The sequence below is a fragment of the Hemitrygon akajei genome, chromosome 16 (genome assembly GCF_048418815.1).
Source record: "Hemitrygon akajei chromosome 16, sHemAka1.3, whole genome shotgun sequence".
NCBI lineage: Eukaryota > Metazoa > Chordata > Chondrichthyes > Myliobatiformes > Dasyatidae > Hemitrygon > Hemitrygon akajei.
In genome coordinates this window covers 86,866,362-86,887,041 of record NC_133139.1, presented here as the reverse complement: position 1 = coordinate 86,887,041, position 20,680 = coordinate 86,866,362, and the positions used below count along the sequence as shown (strand labels likewise).

Genomic DNA, 20,680 nt, shown 5'->3' with positions numbered 1-20,680 from the left:
TCCTGGGTTTATGAGGAATAGTGTCATGCTTGTATGCTGAGTAATGATGCCATCCCAATTCTTTGGTCCAACTTTCATGTGTAATTTGGATTCAGGACATAGAACATAGAACAGTACAGCACAGGAACAGGCCATTCGGGCCACAATGTTGTGCTGAACCAGCTAAGAAGCAAATCAGAAGTACCCAAACACAAATTCTTCCTACCTACACCATGTCCATATCCTTTCATCTTCCTTATATCCATGTGCCTATCCAAACGTCTCTTAAAAGCTTCTGATGTACTTGCCTGTACCACCATAACGGGCAACAAATTCCAGGCATCCACTACTCTCTAAGTAAAAGAAACTTACTCGTCACATCCCCCTTGAACCTACCCACTCTCACCTTCAATGCATGTCTCCGGTATTAGACACTTCAACCCTGGGAAACAGATACTCTCTGTCTACTCTATCTATGCCTCTCAGAATATTATAAAGATTATAAAGGATTACTGGCTTCCCATGTTATTTATACTTAATCTCGTCAAAGCCAAAACTCAGATTGCTGGTGCAGTTGGAGACCAGTCCCTCTGTGACACCCTGGTCTGCTCATTATTCATTATTCACCCTCCCTGATCACTGACCTCGCAGCAGGTGAAATGCTTATCCTTGCACCTTCTCACTCACTACCATTCAGGGACCTAAACAGCCCTTCCAAGTGAAATAAAGGTTCACTTGCACCTCCTCCAACCTTATCCACCACTTTCGGTGCTCATGCTGTCTCCTCCTCTACCTCAATGAGACCCAGTGCAGACTGTTTTGCAGAGCATCTATGCTCAGTCCAGAATGGCCATTCTTAGCTTCTGGTTGTTAGCTGTTTCAGTTCCCTTCTCAACTCCCACACAGATCTATCCATCCTCAGCCATTTCGAATGCTAGGACTAGGCCCAATGCAAACTGGAGGAAAATCACCTCACATTCTGTCTGGGTAGTCTGCTGCTACTACCCCTTGGCATGAATATTGAGTTTCCTGGTTTTAGATGTCTCCCTTCCAGTGGATTGTTCTATTTCCTCCAACCAGTCCTCTCTTTCACCTCTTCCCAATGGCTACCATTAACATCTCCTCACTGGAGTCCTTTGTGTCCCTGCTTATCTCCCTCCAGCAGCTGCCTCCCTTCTTTATACTCCTCGTCCCACACCTTGCTCTGACTGTGTTTTTTTTCTTCCTCTCCTTTTCTTTGCCTCCGTCTATCATCAAACTGCCACTGTCTCCCAGCTCCCCTCCCCTACACAAGCTACCTATCACCTTACACCCCCTCACCAGTCCGCCATTCATTTCAGTCTCCTTTCTCACCACTCCCATTCTCCTCTTTATATTGGCCATCTCCCCTCTCTTCTCTAAGTCCTGATGCAAGGTTTCAACCTGAAACATCAACATTTCCTTTCCTCCCACAGATGCTGCTTGTCCTGCTGAGTTCCTCCAGCAGATTGTTTGTTACTCAGACTACCGGACATCCTTTGGTGCTGTAGATATGGTGGCCATCTATTATGCACCTACTCGACTCTACCTAACTCAGTCCTTCCCCCCTCCTCAATCCATCAATCACCTCTGCCCCCCATCTTACCACTCCCTTCTCCTCATACCAGCTAACTCCCCTCTCCACTTTTAGTTCTAATGCAGGGTTTTGACCCAAAGTCTTGACAATCTAGCTCCCCCCCCCCCCCCAATATAGATGCTTCTCAATCTGTTACATTTTTCTAACAAAAACACACACAAAATGTTGGTGGAACACAGCAGGCCAGGCAGCATCTATAAGGAGAAGCACTGTCGACGTTTCAGGCTGAGACCCTTCGTCAGGACTAACTGAAAGGAAAGATAGTAAGAGATTTGAAAGTAGTGGGGGGGGGGAATGCAAAATGATAGGAGAAGACCGGAGGGGGTGGGATGAAGCTAATAGCTGGAAAGGTGATTGGTGAAAGTGATACAGAGCTGGAAAAGGGAAAGGATCATGGGACGGGAGGCCTCGGGAGAAAGAAAGGGGGAGGGAAGCACCAGAGGGAGATGGAGCGCAGGCAAACAACTAAATATGTCAGGGATGGGTTAAGAAGGGGAGGAGGAGCATTAACGGAAGTTAGAGAAGTCAATGTTCATGATGTTTAGGTCCCTGAATGATAGTGAGTGAGAAGGTGCAAGGATAAGTGTTTCACCTACGCTCGGTCCGCCAGAGAAAGCAGGATCTCCCAGTGGCCACACATTTTAATTCCACGTCCCATACCCATTCTGATATGTCTATCCATGGCCTCCTCTACTGTCAAAATAAATCCAAACTCAGGTTGGAGGAACAACACCTTATATACCGGCTGGGTAGCCTCCAACCTGATGGCATGAACATTGACTTCTCTAACTTCCATTAATGCCCCTCCTCCCCTTCTTACCCTATCCCTGACATATCTAGTTGTTTGCCTGTTCTCCATCTCCCTCTGGTGCTTTCCTCCCCCTTTCTTTCTCCCGAGGCCTCCTGTCCCATGATCCTTTCCCTTCTCCAGCTCGGTATCACTTTCACCAATCACCTTTCCAGCTCTTAGCTTCATCCCACTCCCTCCGGTCTTCTCCTATCATTTTGCATTTCCCCCTCCCCCCACTACTTTCAAATCTCTTACTATCTTTCCTTTCAGTTAGTCCTGACGAAGGGTCTCGGCCCGAAACGTCGACAGCGCTTCTCCTTATAGATGCTGCCTGGCCTGCTGTGTTCCACCAGCATTTTGTGTGTGTTTTTGTTTGAATTTCCAGCATCTGCAGATTTCCTCGTGTTTACATTTTTCTAACAAGTTGTTTATTGATCGTTTGGGTATTGAAGTTACTAAACCATGGGCACTTAACAGTCTAGCCCAATCTTTCTCAACTCTTCCTCCCCCCCAAAATATTCAGTAAGCAGTCGCACTGAATCAGCTGACCTTTCCGGAGAGGGTTTTATTATTCACCTCTTTGGTTAAAGGTGTCCATCCTTTCAGAGAACCTTTGTGAAATGCCAGATTAGAACAATTCATGACAACAAAGCATGGGGCTTTATTAGTCTTCATGAAATCCTCTGGTGAATTGCTCACTAGATTAGAATTACTCTGTGGTGCCAAAGAGATATTTGATGACTGAACTATAGAATTCTGTTTCTGTTTGGTAGGGAATGGGAAAGTACCACAGTCCAGCAGTTCACTTTCGTCCTGACAGATATAGATGGATTTCAACGGTTTGGTTTTTGTCGGCTGACTGGGAGTTCGAAGACCTGCATCTGCATCCTCAGGTAGGATGGGGAGATGGGCCCAGAACTTCAACAATTTCTACAAACTAACATTGTGTTTCCTTCCAAAACATTTATGAAAAATAACAAAACAGATTTGTTTTAGTCCTTCTCTCCAATTACCTGTCTCCTCACTCTAACTGGTAAAGATTCCACATTTACAACTCCCCTTCCTCAAATACCTAGTTCCACTCCATTTCCAAAACTGAAATCCTACAACCTGTCACGTTCTGGAGACTGTCCATGAAGAACCGCAGAGGCAGAAATGGAAGTGTTCAGGGCTGACTGTGTAAAATTCAGTTCTACTTGCAGCTCCAGAGGTAATGAAGGATCTCCAGGACTGAGAGAAAATCTAGGCAATGGTCGCCAAGTGGCAAGTAACAGACTTTGCACGTGTCAGACAAGTATCCTTTTCAAACAGTCAAACCACATTCAGCAGCATTACAGCCCCAGTATCGTGGATCACTACTGACCTATAGTTTAACAGAACCAATCACACAGATACTATGATATCCTGCAGTGAATGAGTTACTCCTGCCTTCTCAAAGCTTTTGTACCACTTACTTGTCACATATTAAGTGTGATGGTTTACCTTGTATTTGATCAAATGAGAAGAACTCCAACAACTATCAAGAAGTGCAGAGCCATCTAAGCAAAGCTACTTGTTTGTTTCGCACCCAGTTCCTGCACCCCAACTATTTTCTCCTCTGCCACTAACACACTAAGGTTACAACGTGCACCAAGAACAAGATGCTCTCTGTTAATCTTCCCAAATGTCCTTGTCAGCACCTCTAAAATCCACCATCTCTACAGGCTAGAAAGCAATAGCAGTAGCTACTTGTGACTACCTGGTTGTCTTCCAAGACACCAATTGGGGATATATCAAAATTCCTTTATTGTCACTTGGTTCTAGTATTGAAATGTTATGTTCAGTTTCCACTTCATTAGGTACACCTGCTCATTAATGCAGATATCTAATTAGCCAATCATGTGGTAGCAATTCAATGCATAAAAGCATGCAGACAAGGTCAGGAGATTCAGTCGATGCTGAGAGCAAACATCAGAATGGGGAAGAAATATGACCTAAGTGACTTTGACCGTGGAACGAAGTCAAGTAAAAGTGTCTTGACTTGACTTGACTTGGTGCCAGACAGGGTGGTTTGAGTATCTCAGAAACTGCTGATCTCCTGGGATTTTCATGCACAACCTTCTCTAGAGTTTACAGTGCAAAAAAGCAAAAAACTGAATATGCCTGGACTCTTTTTTTATATTTTGTTCTTTATATTATGTGTTTTTACGTTGTTTTTGTTGTTGTTGCTGCTTGCATGATCTGTTTCTTTTGCATGCAAAGGATATTGACATTTACTCTTCGAGCAGGTTCCATGGCTGCCTGTGGGAAGGCAAATCTCAGGGTTGTATACTGCATCCATACTTTGATAGTAAATGTACTTTCAATCTTTATGAAAAACTTTCCCCTCTGATCCTCTTTAAAACTCTTTCCTGTCACTTCAAGCATACGACTCCTAGCATGTAGAGGTGGTGGGTTTTGGAGGTGCTGACTAAGACATTCCGGCATATTACATAGAACATCATGTACTTGGTGGACATTGTAACCTTGGTGTGTTAGTAGCAGAGGAGCAAATAGTTGGGGTGCTGAACAAATAATCTGTTTTCCTTAAATGGTTCTGTACTTCTTGATAACTGTTGGAGTCTTCTCATCTGATCTTGTTCAAGGTGTACCATCACACTTACTAATATGTAACTAGTAAGTAGCACAAAGGCTTCGAGGAGACAGAGGTGAGTAATTCACTGCAGGTTATGTGTGGCTACTCATAAACACGAGAGATCCTGCAGATGCCAGATATCTTGAGCAACGCACACTTAATGCTGGAGAGGAATACACATTGCCTTTCCCCTCACCTGGTCTCACCTATCACCTGCCAGCTTCTACACTTTCCCCTTCCCCAACCACCTTAATCTGGCTTCTCTCCCCTTCCTTTCCAGTCCTTGGTCCAAAACCTAAGCTGTTTATTCCCCTCCATTGATGCTGCCTGATTTGCTGAGTTCCTCCAGCATCTAGTATGTGTGTGGCTAGTCACTTACGATAGACAGAAACACCGCTACGTTAATTATTCTGAACACCAGTGCCCAGCAAGGTTACAGCTCCCTTCTCTTCTCCCAGCACAAACTTGACTGTGTGGCCATATTCTGCTTAACTTCATTTACAAGTTTGCAGATGATACCACCATACTGGGCTGTATCTCAAATAACGAGATGGAGGAAGGCAAAGGATGTGCAGGAAGAAGATGGAGAGCTTAATAACATGGTGTCATGCTGTGAACTTTCCCTCAATATAGGCAAAACAAAAAAGCTGGTTATTGACATCAGGAAGGGGAGCGGGGCACATACTCCTGCCTACATCAATGGTGCTGAAGTTCAGAGAGTTGACAACTTCAAGTTCCCAGGAGTAAACATCACCAATAGCCTGTCCTGGTCCAACCACGTCGACTCCACAGCCACAAAAGCTCACCGTTGCCTCTATTTCCTCAAGAGGCTAAAGAAATTTGACATGTGCCCATCAATCCTTACCAACTTTTGTCTATGCACCATAGGAAGAATCCTATTTGGATGCATAACGGCTTGGTATGGCAACTGCTCTGCCCCTGACAGCAAGAAACAACAGAGAGTGGTGGACATGGCTCAGCACGTTATGAAAACCAGCCTCCCCTCCTTAGACTGGCTCAGTAAAGCAGTCAGCATAATCATAGACACTACTCACTCTGGACATTGTCTTTTTCCAGTGTCCTGTCAGGCAGAAGATACAAAAGCCTAGAGGCACGTACCACCAGATTCGATACAGCTTCTACCCTTTGTTATAAACCATTGAATGGTTCCCTAGTACGATAAGATTGATTCTTAACATCACAAACTACCTCAGTTATGATCTTGCACCTTTTTCTCTGTCTGCACTGCACTTTCTATTAGCTGTTACACATTGCTCTGCAGTCTATTATTTTTATCTTGTAATACTTCAACACACTGTAATGATTTGATCTCTATGATCAGTATGCAAACAAGCCTTTCATTGTAACACACACAAAATGCTGGTGGAACGCAGCAGGCCAGGCAGCATCTATAGGGAGAAGCGCTGTCGACGTTTCGGGCTGAGACCCTTCGTCAGGACTAACTGAAAGGAAAGATAGTAAGAGATTTGAAAGTAGGGGGGGAAATGCGAAATGATAGGAGAAGACCGGAGTGAAGCTGAGAGCTGGAAAGGTGATTGGAAAGGATCATGGGACGAGAGGTCTAGGGAGAAAGAAAGGGGGAGGGGAGCATCAGAGGGAGATGGAGAACAGGCAGAGTGATGGGCAGAGAGAGAGAAAAAAAAGGGGGAACTAAATATATCAGGGATGGGGTAAGAAGGGGGGGGCATTAACGGAAGTTAGAGAAGTCAATGTTCATGCCATCAGGTTGGAAGGGTCTCAGCCCGAAACGTCAACTGTACTTCTTCCTATAGATGCTGCCTGGCCTGCTGTGTTCCACCAGCATTTTGTGTGTGTTGCTTGAATTTCCAGCATCTACAGATTTCCTCGTGTCAGCCTTTCATTGTACCTCAGTACGTGAGAATAATAAAGCAATTCCATTTCCTCTTACTTTGACACCCCTAACATAGAAAAGAGGTTCTAATTATCTATCCTGTATTCGTCTCTCATAATTTTATGTACTATTTCCAGCAAGTACTTCTAATGTGACTTTGCTCCAGGGAAATCAAACCCAGCCTATGCATTCTCCCTTTATAATTAAAGTCTTCCATTCCAGGCAAAATCCTGGTAAATTTCCTCTGCACCTTCTCCAGTGCAATTACAACACAAATTTCTATAGATGGACCGTGGAGATCATTCTAACTGGCTGTGTCACCATCTGGTATGGGGTGGGGGAAAGGGGGCTACTGCACAGGGGCGAAGTAAGCTGCAGCCAATTGTAAAATTATGGGCACTAGCCTCCATAATATCCAAGACATCTTCAAGGAGCGATGCCTCAAAAAGGCAGCATCCATCATTAAGGGCCTTCAACACCCAGGACATGCCTGTTCTCATTGCTACCGTCAGGAAGGAGGTACAGGAGGTTGACGGCACACACTCAATGATTCAAGAACGGCTTCATCCCCTCTGCCATCCGATTTCTGAATGGACATTGAACCCATGAATATTACCTCGCTTTTTTAAATTTCTATTTTTGCACTACAAACTTAATTCAACTATTTAATAAATAATATACACTTACTGTAATTCACCTTTTTCTCTATCATTATGTATTGCACTGTAACGCTGCCACAAAGACAACAAATGTCACAATGTACACCAGTGATATTAAACCTGATTCTGATTCCTGTTGCATGGTGACTGAAATTGCATTCAACTCTCCCAGCCTAACCAATGTTTTGTTAAGTTACAACACAATGTCCCAACTCACACACTACCAATCAGAAAAGAATCCCTCCACAACTGCCCTCTGCCTCTTCTCAGATATGACCCAATTAGCCAATTTGCCTTAGATCTCATGTTTAAACCTTCTGGAACTACCTAACATGGGACTTTAGTAAAGCTTTTCACAAAGTCCATGTTTACTGCCCTGTAAACCCCAAAACAACACAACCCACATTAAATCCTGTGATTACTCAGGCACCATCAGTGGTCAGTAATTGTCCAGAAGTGCATGTAGGATACAGTATTCATAAAGGAGAGCTTCTAGGACCTCCTCATTTAGTGGAGTAGTAATCACTGAGTGGTTTTGCCCAGCTAAGGAGGGAAACATAATTACAAAGAAAATTAGCTTTCCAATGGAGAGGAACTGTGTGTGTGTGTGGTCACATGCCAGCAGAGTGGAAGTTGATATTTCTATTGCCAACCACATTCACAGGAACTGAAATGCTGAAATGTTTCTTGAAATATTTCAAAATCTAAAGTTGCCTGGAATGATGAGTGACAACTTAAGAACAGAAAACAACAGAGAAACTCACTGTTCATTGGAAGCTCTGCACGTAGTGTGTGCAATGAAGGGCTCTAAAGTATAGCGATTGTTTTTAGTTTAAGGAAAGAAGTGTTGCTTTATAGCAGCAATCAAACACCAATGAGATGAATTTGTTTGCAGTGTCATTGATAATGTCAAGGTTATGACAAAGACAGCAGATAAACTGGATGCTCCCTTTAAGATATTGCTAAGGGATCTTTAATGTATCTGAAGCAAGAAGACAAGATTTTGACTTCCACACCTTGCCCAAAATATTGCCACACATACACTCAGTGGCTGTTTTATTAGCTACCTCCTGTACCTAATAAAGTAGCCACTGAGCGTATATCTGTATATCCGTGACCTTCTGCTGCAGTAGCCCTTCCACTTCAAGGTTCGAGGTGTTGTGTGCTCAGGGATGCTCTTCTGCTCCCCATTGTTACGCATGGTTATTTGAGTTACTATCACCTTCCTGTCAGCTTGAACCAGTCTGGCCATTCTCCTCTGAGTTCTCTCCTAAACAAGGCATTTTCGCCCACAGAGCTGCTGCTTACTGACTGTATTTTGCTTTTTATGCCATTCTCTGTAAACTCTAGAGACTGTTGTTGTGTGTGAAACTCACAGGAGATCAGCAATTTCTGAGATGCTTAAACCACTCTATCTGGCATCGACATCATACCACAGTCAAAATCACTTAGATTGCAATTCGGTCCCATTCAGATGTTTGCTCTGAACAACAGCTAAACCTCTTGACCATGACTGCATGCTCTTATGCATTGAGTTGCTGCCAAGTTATTGGTTGATTAGATATTTACATTAACGAACAGGTGTACCTAACAAAGGAGAGGCAGGGAAGATTTCCACCCCCCAGAAGTGGAAAGGTCTTCTCTTCAGAGAAGGGAACAGCAGCATGTGAGATTTCTCTGCAGCCCTGTGCCCTCCAGAGCAGAGACTCGGGAGGAAGTTTCCTCTCCTGATCACTGCCATTTATTTCCAAGGATCTCATTTCAGAAGATCTGGATTCAAGTTAATCATTCTGTTGTGGTTCAGATTATGTTCCAAGGCTGAAGAAAGAATTGGCTCAACTAGGCAAACACTTGCCTCGCGCTTCTAGAGGGCCCTAAGTTAATCTGCACTGCGGATACTGTTAGCTCCAGTAATGCCAAAGTTAGAAACATGGGGAACTTAAAACAGTATAGTACAGGCCTTTAGCCCGTGATGTTGTGCCAACCCTTTAACTCTAAAGTCAATTTAATCCTTCCCTCCTACATAGCCCTCCATTTTTCCTTCAACCACATGCCTATCTAAGGATCTCTTAAATATCCCATATATCTTTTCTACCACCATCCCAGAAGGGCATTCCACACACCCACCCCATCTGTGTAAAAAAAAAACAACTATCTCTGACATCCCACTTACATTTTCCTCCAATCACCCCAAAATCATGCCACTTCATACTAGCCATTTCTGCCCTGTAAAAAAAAAGGTCTCTGGCTGTCCACTCTTATCGCCTTGAACACCTCTATCAAGACATCTCTCATCCTCCTTTGCTCCAAAGAGAAAAGCCCTGGCTCACTCAACCTATCCTCATAAAATATGCCCTCTAATCCATGCAGCAACCTGGTAAATCTCCTCTGCACCCTTTCTAAAGCTTCCACATCCTTCCTATAATGAAGTGACAGGAGCTGAACACAATACTCCCAAACGTGGTCTAACCCTAGCTTTATAGAGCAATGACATTACATTGCAGCTCAAATCTCCCAACTAATGATGGTCAACACACCATACACATACGTAACCACCCTATCAATACTTGGCAACTTTGAAGGATCAATGGATATGGATCTCTCTGCTCCCCCATACTGTTAAGAATCCTGCCATTAACACTGTATTCAGCTTCAAGTTCGACCTTCCAAAGTGTATCACTTCACACTTTTCCAAGTTGGAAGTCCATCTGCCACCTAGCAGCCAAGTTCTGTATTCATATCAATGATCCTTTGTAACTTGCAACAACCTTCTACACTATCCACAACACCAACAACCTTCATGTCAACTGAAAACTTGCTAACCTTCCACCTGCTCATTCAAGTCATTTATAAAAATCACAAGGTGCAGGGATCCCTGTAAAACATCACTGGTCACCAGCCTCCAAGCAGAATGCACTCCATCTACTAACTCCCTCTGCCATCTGTGGACAAGGTAATTCTAAATCTACTCAGCCAAGTTTCCTTGGATCCCATGCCTACTGACTTTCAGAATGAACCTTGTCAAACTCCTTACTAAAATCCATATACACCACATCCACAGCTCAGACTTGATCAATTTATTTTGTCACTTTCTCAAATAATTCATTCAGGCACATCCTCTTTCTTAACGTTAACATGTTCCATTAAATCAGCCTGTTTTGTGCTGTCCTCACATTCATCAAGGCCCCTCTCATTGGTGAACGTTGAAGTAAGATTTTCATTAAGGACCTCCCCTCTGTCTTCCAACTGCAAGCAGATGTTTCCTCTTTATCCCCGAATGTCCTACCCTCACTCTGGTCATCCCCCTGTTGTTCAAGTGCATGTAGAATGCCTTTAAATTCATTGATCCTACTCTCCAAGGCCTTCTCAAGTCCCCTTCTCACTCTCCCAAGTCCATTCTTAAGCTTCGTCCTGGCTACCTAGTAACACTCTAGAGCCCTGTCTGATCTTTGCTTCCTAAACCTTCTTTCTTCCTCTTAACTAGATGTTACACATCTCTTGTCATCCATGATTCCTTCACCCTACCTTCCTTTCCTTGCCTCAATGGGAAAACCTATCCAGAACACCATGCAAGTACTCCTTAAACATCCTCCACATTTTTAATCTGCATTTCCCTGAGTACATCTGTTTCCAGATACAAATCTTTTGGGACTCTCATTCATAATTTGTCTCCCTGAGGAGTCACATATGCAGTAGTTGGCTTGGGATTCTTCTAGTATGGCAATATGACTGAATAGTCTTACTCATCCTCCCTCCTGAAGGGTGGGAATGAATCTAAAGCAGTAGAGGACATCCAGGTGTATGCAGCAAGGAGTAAGCAGGTGGACAAATGTTTGATAGAGAAGGTAATGAAAGAGATATAAATAGAAAAACTATGATAAAAGGAATTTTGGAATATGAAGACATTCATTTGTTTGTTACGTGCCGTGTCGTATGATATGGGCAATCATGGTCTTTCCATGACCACGAATGTTCTTGGCAAATTTTTCTACAGAAATTATTTGTCATTGCCTTCTTCTGGGCAGTGTCTTTGCAAGCCATTATTAATACTCTTCACAGATTGTCTACTTGGTGTCAATGGCTTCATGGCCAGGACTTGTGTTGTGCACCAGCTGCTCATACAACCATCCATCACTGTCTCCCATGGCCTGATCAGGGGATCTAAGCAGGTGCTATACCTTTCCCAAGGCTGACCTGCAGACTACCAGAGGGAAGGAGCACCTTACACCTCCTTTGGTAGAGACATATCTCCACCCGGCCACCCAATGAAGACATAGAGAAGGATAAAAGCACTAAAAAATCTCTCTATGACTCTGTAACCCAGTGTGGGAAATAAAATGTATCAGTTTCTTAAGTTAAAGTTGATAACTGGGCTGTGACATCTTGGGTTCATTTCTCCATTATACCAGAGCTATGCATTCCTTTTAATCAATTGTTTCCATTTGTCTTCTAGTTTCCTGCCCTGGTTTGAAGTTTTCTACAAACTCCTAAACAATATAGCTGACTTCTTGGCAAAAGGACAGGTACAGTAAATATTACAATACAATATTACCCACACTATATAAAGTGAGTAAACCTTACCTTGTAACATACATCTGCTGTAGATATGGATAAGTTTTAGATTTCAGAGAATTAGTTTGAATTTCCAACAGACAAAATTTACTGCCTCTAAACTGCCCCTTCAAACACTGCAGGACAGGAACAAAGTGGCTTATATGCAGAATAAACTCCCTGTACGATACATGCCATGTATGTTATCCTGACAGCTGAAGCCTCCTCTACACTGTCCCAGCACAAACTTTCTGGGTGGGGACTGCACTGGTTGATTTGATTGAAAGCACCTGGCCCTAGCCAGTGTGAAGTAGCTACATGGCAGAGTGTGGAACTATGGAGCAGAGAGAAGATGTTTTGTTCTCCATCTACATTAGATCGTCATCATCATTATGTGCCATGTTGGTCATATGATGTGGGTGATTATGGTCTCAAATTTTACTACAAAAATGGTTTGCCTTTGCCCTTGTCTGGGCAGTTTCTTTACAAGACGGGTGACCCCAGCCATTACCAATACTCTTCAGAGATTGTCTGCCTGGCGTCAGTGGTCACATAAACAGGACTTGTGATGTGCACCAGTTGCTCATACGACCATCCACCTCCTGCTCCCATGGTTTCGCGTGACTCTGATCTGGATGGTGAGGGGGAAGGGGGCGCTAAACAGGTGCTATACCTTCCCCAAGGTAAGCTACAGACTAGCGGAGGGAAGGAGCACCTTGCACCTCCTTTGGTAGAGGCGTATCTCCACCCCACCACCCGAACTTTAGATTGTAAGTGGTGGAAAAGAGCTTTTGCAAGCCTAGTTAAGAACACCTTGTGCATTCTGTAAGGTTGGTTACTGTATTAAGGAAGGTCAATAAGAATGAAAGAGAGAATATAATATCCTGGAAGTGGGTTGCTGAAGTCTAAAGGGAAGCTACTTTTTTATATTTTGTGTGCATGTAAACTCCCTTCCCATCCTACTTTTCTGGCCCATCTCTGCTAAAGCTGCCTAGATAATGAAAGTTCTTATCCCTCCAGAAGGAAGCCCATTAGCTGTGAAGTGTTCACTGACATAAATCAAGAGATAATCTTGACATGGGAGTTATTGTCCTACATCTTGCCCTCGGTTTCCACTTATTTTGCATCCTTTCTCTCTCAAGCATTCATTCATTCATTACCTTTAATGAAGCATGAGTGTGGCTCTTAGATCCTTGTTCTGTCCATCCCTATAGTCACCCCTTATATATACGTCATTGTGGCAACTCTTCCTGTGGACCCCTCCCCCCCGCACCTGTATACTTTAATGACTCCAAGAATGGGGCCATAGGTTCTTCACACTTTAAAATGAAAGGCACTTTAAGTGCTGATATTTGCCACTAGCGGTGTCTGTCTGAAGAGCAAAGGGACTTGGAGTGAGGAGCTGAGATAACTTGGAGGCCATCACTGAGGTGGTGGACATCCTGGTGTCCCATTCTGAGTCTCCTGTCATTGATGAAAAGGGCTATTGAAGGTCAGCCCAAGAGTGTTGAGGGACTCCATCAGCATTGGCAGAACTGACCCATGTCCTCCAATAGTTTTCAGGGAGAAGTCTCAAATGATGGATGAACTGGCTGTGGAGTTCCTCAGAGAGGCTTGGGACCCTGGTTGACAACCATGCACCATTTCTGAGGGAAAACATGGCAGCTGGTTGATGCTCTGCTCACAACACAGGATTGACATTTATTTTCTTGCTGAAGATGGGTGATAAAAACACTGGACCCTTGATCTCCCATCTCTGCATGGATTACAAGATGGTCTTTTCCCATGCTATGTGTACTTATCTAGCATGATGCTGACCCACTTCCTTCTATATGATTCTGGGCTGGTTCATCCACGATAATATCCATTTGGTCCATCATTCCTGCAGGACTGCTCGATTGTTGCTTTACTTTTCCTTGACCAGGTGAAGGTGATATGGATTATGAATACCCTTTTGGAATACAATTCATATTCAGGCAGCCTTGTGACCAGAGTCCACTATCTGTATAGTGCCACAGAGTGTCTAGTTAAAGTTAAGAAATCATTGGTGGTGCCCCTTCAGTTTGGAAGAGGAATGCCTCAGGGATGCCCCACATTTGATCAGTTCTATCTGTATGGAGACATTCCTTCATCAGCTTCAGAAGAGATGACTATAAATGGCCTGGCCTTGGATGCCATTCTCTCAGCTTGTGCTAATGGCTGGTGCACAGTGGTCACATATGGTGGAGGATGCATAAATGATCAATTGCTCTTCTGTCATGGTTGGAAAGGTTATTTCAAAGAAACATTTTAGACTTCTGGTAGGGGTCCCTATTGAGTGAGAGAGAACCCTTTCATGGAGTAGCACGTCTGCCATTTCTGTCTGGCTTGGTGCAGCATCCTCTCACAACAGAGGAAAACTACTGTGAACTATCAGGTCAGTGGAAAAGGTCTTTGGCTGCAGTCTACCCTCTCTGCAGGACTTGTATGTGTCCAGGACAAAGCAGTAGGCAGGAAAAATCATTGGAGACACTACCCACCCAGCAAACTGCCTGTTCTTCCTTCTGGAAAGTGCTGTAGGGCTATTAAAACAAAAACTTAATGCCATCTTAAAAGGTTCTTCCCCCAGGCAGTTATCTTGAAACATAGAAAACCTACAGCACAATACTGCCCTTAAACCCACAAAGCTGTGCCGAACATGTCCTTACCTTAGAAATTACAGTACCTAGGGTTACCCATAGCCCTCTAAGCTCCATGTACCTATCCAGGAGTCTCTTAAAAGACCCTATCATATCCGCCTCCTCTACTGTCGCCGGCAGCCCAATCCATGCACTCACTACTCTCTGTGTAAAAAAAACTTACCCCTGACATCTCCTCTGTACCTACTTCCAAGCATCTTAAAACTGTGCCCTCTCGTGCTAGCCATTTCAGCTCTGGGAAAAAGCCTCTGACTATCCACACAATCAATGCCTCTCATCATCTTATATACCTCTAATCTGTTCAACCATTCTAGTTAACCCCACCCTCCCTCAACTTATTACCACCATCACTCACTGTACTGTAAACACTTTAAACCACTTTTTATAATGCTGTTTACATTGTAAATATGTGCTGGTATTTATAGATATATACAATTTTATCCCATATCTGTACTTGAAGCTCTAACTATATTTTTGTATAATTCTTTATTCTTTATAATTATTAAATGTTGTTTTTTTCTTGTATGTCATTCCCTGACCAACACACCATGGTAAATTCCTAATAGTGTAAATGTAAGTGGTGAATAAAGTTGATCCTTGATCTGTTACACATCCACTGGGACTCTGAGTCACGCCAAGACATGACCAGGAAACTAGAAACTGGAGTTAGAAGTCACCATTTGGATGGGATTTTGGACAGGACTGCTTCAACAGAAACTATTTGGTGACTCACCAACCTGTAACCATGATTTTGTGGTGCTAGTCGTCATTTTGCTCCTGTCCCCTACTTCTGCCACCAAGATGATAAAGATTCTGAGAGCTGGGGAAATCACAAATGAGGGCGACCAGTTGCTGGGGTACCACTATACCTAGGCTACAGCACTGTGCCTTCACAGCCTTCTCCCTTGTAATATGTTGCCGACATGCTTTTCCTACTGGGACCCAGCCTTCAAGAAAGAACACCAGACGTGCTTCTCTCAGTGAATTCCAGGAGACTTTTATTGGGTTCTAGAACATAGTCACCTTAGCTGGAATACAGTCCCAGAGGGGAGTTCCGCTTGGTCTATTATCACCAGAAAGTGAAGGAGTAAGTTGGACAACACCAACTAAGAGTCACATCATTTAATATTGACATGGCTCAAGGACATCAAGTGATCCTGTTCTGACAGACCCTGGCCCCAGAATTCTTCTTGGGACCCTTTGTCACATTCCTTGGGAATTGCCTTCATGTTATTCCATATTCAGAGGAAGAGTTTCCTTTAGATGCTACTCCTCCACGCTCTCCACAACTTTTGTCTTTTGTCACAGTGCATTTGGCCATCTAGTGGTGAAGGGGAATTTTTTTAAGCAAAACATACTTTATTCAAAAATAAAATTATTTACAATGAACCATTCAATGACATTCAATCCGTTACAGACGTGTCCTCTACATTCTATACATTTCCACACTTTCAGCCGCCCACACATGGCACTCTGTTGTTTAATATTTACATACCCTTGTTGAGGGATATACTCCCCGCCACCCTACCCCTCAACTCCCGCGGGAGAAGAATCCTAAACTGTGGTCCTTCCCCACCGGACCCTTGCAGTGGCTGCACCGAGTTTGAGTGCGTCCCTCAGCACGTACTCCTGCAGGCGAGAATGTGCCAGTCGGCAGCATTCCCCCCACGAACATCTCCATGTGCTGGTAGACCGTCAAGTTACAGGCTGACCAAAGAGCGTCTTTGACCGAGTTGATGATCTGCTAGCAGCACCGGACGTTGGTCTCTGTGTGCGTCCCCGGGAACAACCGGTAGATCAGAGAGTCCTCCGTAACGCAGCTGCTGGGGATGAACCTCGACACTGTCCCTTCCATCCTCCTCCACACCTTCTCTGCGAACCCACAGTGTGCAAAGAGGTGGGTCACTGACTCCTCCTCACTGCAGTCCTCCCATGGGCAGTGGGGTGTGGAGATGACGTCCCGGGCGTACAGGAGGGATCTGACTGGGAGGGCCCCTTTCACCACCAGACAGGCAAGGTCTCGGTGCCTGTTTGTGAGGTCTGGCGATGAGGCATTTTGCCAGATGTACTGGACAGTCTGCTCAGGGAACCACCCCACTGAGTCCATATTGTCCTTCTCCTGCAGTGACTGCAGGGAATCACTGCAGTGTTAAGGTTAGAACAGAGATAGTTTCATCAAATAGTGGAGTAAATGACAGGCCAAATGGCCGACTCCACCTTCTAACTTGCAGGTTGTTGTGTGAAAAATGTCTCTTAGTGAGAACCTGCTTTACAATGGTGACAGGGTAAATGAAATGACATAAAACAATAGACACTGGGGGCTCTGGGTCTGTGTTCATTAGAATTCAAAAGAATAAGCGGTAACCTCATTGAAACCTATCGAATGTTAAATGGCCTTGATAGAGTTGGTGCTGAGAAGATGTTTCCTTTGGTGGGAGAGTCTAGAACCAGAGAACACAGCTTCAGAATAGATGGATGTCCTTATAGAATGGAGATGAGGAGGAAATTCTTTAGCCACAGAGTGGAATTCAAAGCCACAGGTGCTGTGGAAAGTCATCGGGTAGAAGTTGATAGATTCTTGATTAGTCAGGGCATAAAAGGGTATGGGGAGCTGGTAGGAGAATGGGGCTGAGAGGGAAAATAGATCAGACTCAATGGGCCAAATAGCCTAATTCTGTTACTTTATCCTGTGGTCTTATAGATTACAAGATAGGTTTAAGGACTTCCAGACTTCAGTTTACATGGCCTGAATGAGTTGGCATTTCAAATGACTATAGAATGTAAGAAGTGACAGCCCCTATGTGAATATTTGAATACCTACTCTTCGGATTCTGGCTATATGTACCTGACATTAGGCCACATAGTATGACAGAGGGACCCGCTTGTCAGTTTGCTGTCTATTCACTGTTCCAGACAGTTGAGGACAAGGACAGTCAATCCCTGTTGTTTACCCACCCATCCTTCAATGTTATGCCTATCTGATCCTGGAGTTGGGATTGTGTAAGTATCTGACTGGTGTGTGCAGTATGGGTTAACTGCAGGGTATAGCTCACTCTACTTTGTCCCAATAATAGATTTTTAACTCTAGGAATGTTTCCACATGATTACTTCCATTTTTTAATTTTCTGGCCTCTGATAATGTTTTAGCTCCACAGCCCTGCTCAGCCTGAAGTATCATGCATGCATTTTTGTTTCTGCAGTACGATGAAATGAAAGAGCTCCTGAGCCTTCTGCACGCTCAGCCACCACCCCAGTCAGACTCTCCGCTCAATCTTGAATTTGTAAGTACATAGAATAAAGTCATACTAATTCCACTTCTTCCACTGCCTGGGGAATCCAAACTGGTTTGTATCCAGTAACCAATCAACAGTCTGTTTCTGCTCCCAGTCTGAACCCAGGAAGCAGACAGACTACAAAAGGCACATTGAACAGCTGAGATCAACTGGCCCACTGTAGATGGTTTCAGTAATTCCAGGATGGTAAGAATGGCTAAAATAAGCCAACGGTCTTCACCGGAAATCATGCTATCCCCATTTTACTGCAATCACATACACAAGATTTCCTTTGAAGAAAATCTTGCACTTCTATAATCCCGTTCAAGAGCTCAGGGAATAAAGTGCCTTAGGAATGTAGGCACTGTTCTAAGAAACCTGGCATCAATCTGTGCACAGGTGCAGTATTAGAATAATAACCGAATAATTTTGTTGGTGACATTGATTAAGACACACACACACACACCCAGCTGCTTTGGCGGGTATGTTGGCATGCAGAAATGATTGCATTAGTCTGGCCATTGCAGCTGTGGAATTTAACTTTGAAATTTTTTTCTTAAATATGGAATTAATGTTTATATCAATGCTGGTAACAAAGGCTGTTGTGTAAATCTGTCTGGTCCTTCAATATCCTTCTTTTGAGGGAGGAAATCTGCCACCCTTACAGTATGTAGATGAGAGTAAATTGCCTCCTTAGTTCAGGGGCAAGTAAGGGTGGAAAAACAAATTGTCAATGGTGATCACATCCCATGCACATTTAAACAGAAAGATTTGGAACCACACAGTCTTTTTCATCTAACTGAGAGAGCACAGGATAACTTGTTTTAACAGTGCAGCACACCTGCAACTGACAAAGTTATGTGTGCTAAACATAAAGAGTTTTTGTAGATGTTGGAAATCCAAAGCAACACAGACAAAATGTTAGAGAAATTCAGCAGGTCAGTCAGCGTCTGTGAGGAGCAATAAACAGTCAACGTTTCGGGCCAAAATATGTCATCAGGACCGGAAAGGATTGTTTTAAATTCTGGCTTCTTCCCCCTTCCTTTCCAATACTGATGAAGGGTCGCAACTCACAAAGTCAACTGTTTATTCCTCTCTACAGATACTGAGTTCCTGCAGCGTTTACTGTGTCTATTGCTAAGGACTGTGTGCTCAAGACTTTTTATGCCTTGGATCCACAACTGACCGATTCAGACAAAAGTATTCGCTACTGAAACATTCCTGAGAACAAGAAAATCGAGGCATTTCATAGTGCAAAAATGCTAAAATATAAGGTTGTAATGTGATATTTCAGAATGAACAATAATCACACGATACTGTCTCACAAGGCCCAACAGCTGGGAGTTACGACGGAACGATTTCTGAAAGACATGAAGAGGGATGCTGGTAGTGGTATGGCACCGGTGAGTCGGGCAAAACCCGATGACCAACACCACTGTACTGGCAATGACAAGATTAACCCAATAACTAAACAGCATCTAACCCCACACCTGCATGTTGATCAAATTAACTAGCAACATATGCCACATGTGGTGTAGAAAACTTGCCTGCCGTGAACTAACCTGAACTCTAACTGCAGTGTGAGTAGGCTGTTACCTTTCCTTTTCTCAGCAAGGGTTAGTCCCTGGTAAATTCTGCCTATAGGTCATTTACTCTACAATTTGGCTTTTATAGTCCCATGGGTAGAATCCTAGTGACTCCTTAGGGGATGAAGGCCCTTCTTCAACAGACAGATGAGATGCTCGGTCCAAGCACAGAGTACAGTGGCTCATATTGAGGACTGAAGGATAAGATTGTGCAGATGCTGGAACTCCAGAGCAGCAGACACAAAATGATACAGGAACCCAGCAGGTCAGGCAGCATCTATGGAAATGAATAACACCCAACATTTCCAGCCAAGACACTTCATTGGGACTAGAAAAAAAGGGGGGCAAAACACGAGAATAAAAAGGTTGGGAGGGGGGAAGACAAGCTAGAAGGTGATAGGTGAAGCCAGGTACTGGGAAAGGTATTGGGCTGGAGAAGAGAGTGGACCATCGGAGAAAGGGGAGAAGGAGGGACACCAGGGAGAGATGATAGGCAGGTGAGGAGGAGAAATAGGCCAGAATGAGGAATAGAAGAAGAGGGAAGGGGGGGTGGGGAAAATATGAAAAAAGTACTAGAAGTAGGAATTGATGTTCATGCCATCAACTTGGGATATTGGGATATCCCACTGTACCTCCCCCACCCCTCCCTCCATCCTGAAGGCTTAATACTGATCACATTAGAAGGGGAAACTGAGCTATGTTTGTCAGAAGTGGAGCTCACAAAAAGAAAATTAAACAAACCATGATAGGTGCAGATGACCATTTGTCCAGGACAATTGCCCCACTTTGCAGTGAAGTCACCAACTGTATGTTAAATTGTAGAGGAAAGGAACAAAAGAATAAGAGAGAAAATGAGAGGGTGGGGTAAGAACAGAAAACAATGAAAGAGATCTCATGCTTCAACACTTTTATTACCATTACAACCTTTACCATTTCAGTATTGTTTCTGTCATTTTCCATTAACCACTTGATGTCAATCTTGTCATCGTTGGAGGACATGCCTTCCAGTGTTGATCAATTCTCAATCTAATCACTGACATAAATAATGACTCTGCAGACAGTA

General features: G+C 43.8%; 1 protein-coding gene across 2 annotated transcripts in view; it reads left to right on the top strand.

Moving 5' to 3' along the window:
- dennd1c (DENN domain containing 1C) overlaps positions 1-20,680 on the top strand; it is a 109,294-nt gene that overhangs the window by 52,569 nt on the left and 36,045 nt on the right. Inside the window, exons 5-8 of one of the 2 annotated variants that reach the window (XM_073069369.1) lie at positions 3,158-3,277; positions 11,984-12,053; positions 17,960-18,040; positions 19,360-19,434. In XM_073069369.1, the coding sequence (XP_072925470.1) occupies positions 3,158-3,277; positions 11,984-12,053; positions 17,960-18,040; positions 19,360-19,434 (346 nt within the window). The remainder of the gene's footprint in view (positions 1-3,157; positions 3,278-11,983; positions 12,054-17,959; positions 18,041-19,359; positions 19,435-20,680) is intronic. The other variant, XM_073069370.1, reaches the window with a different exon arrangement.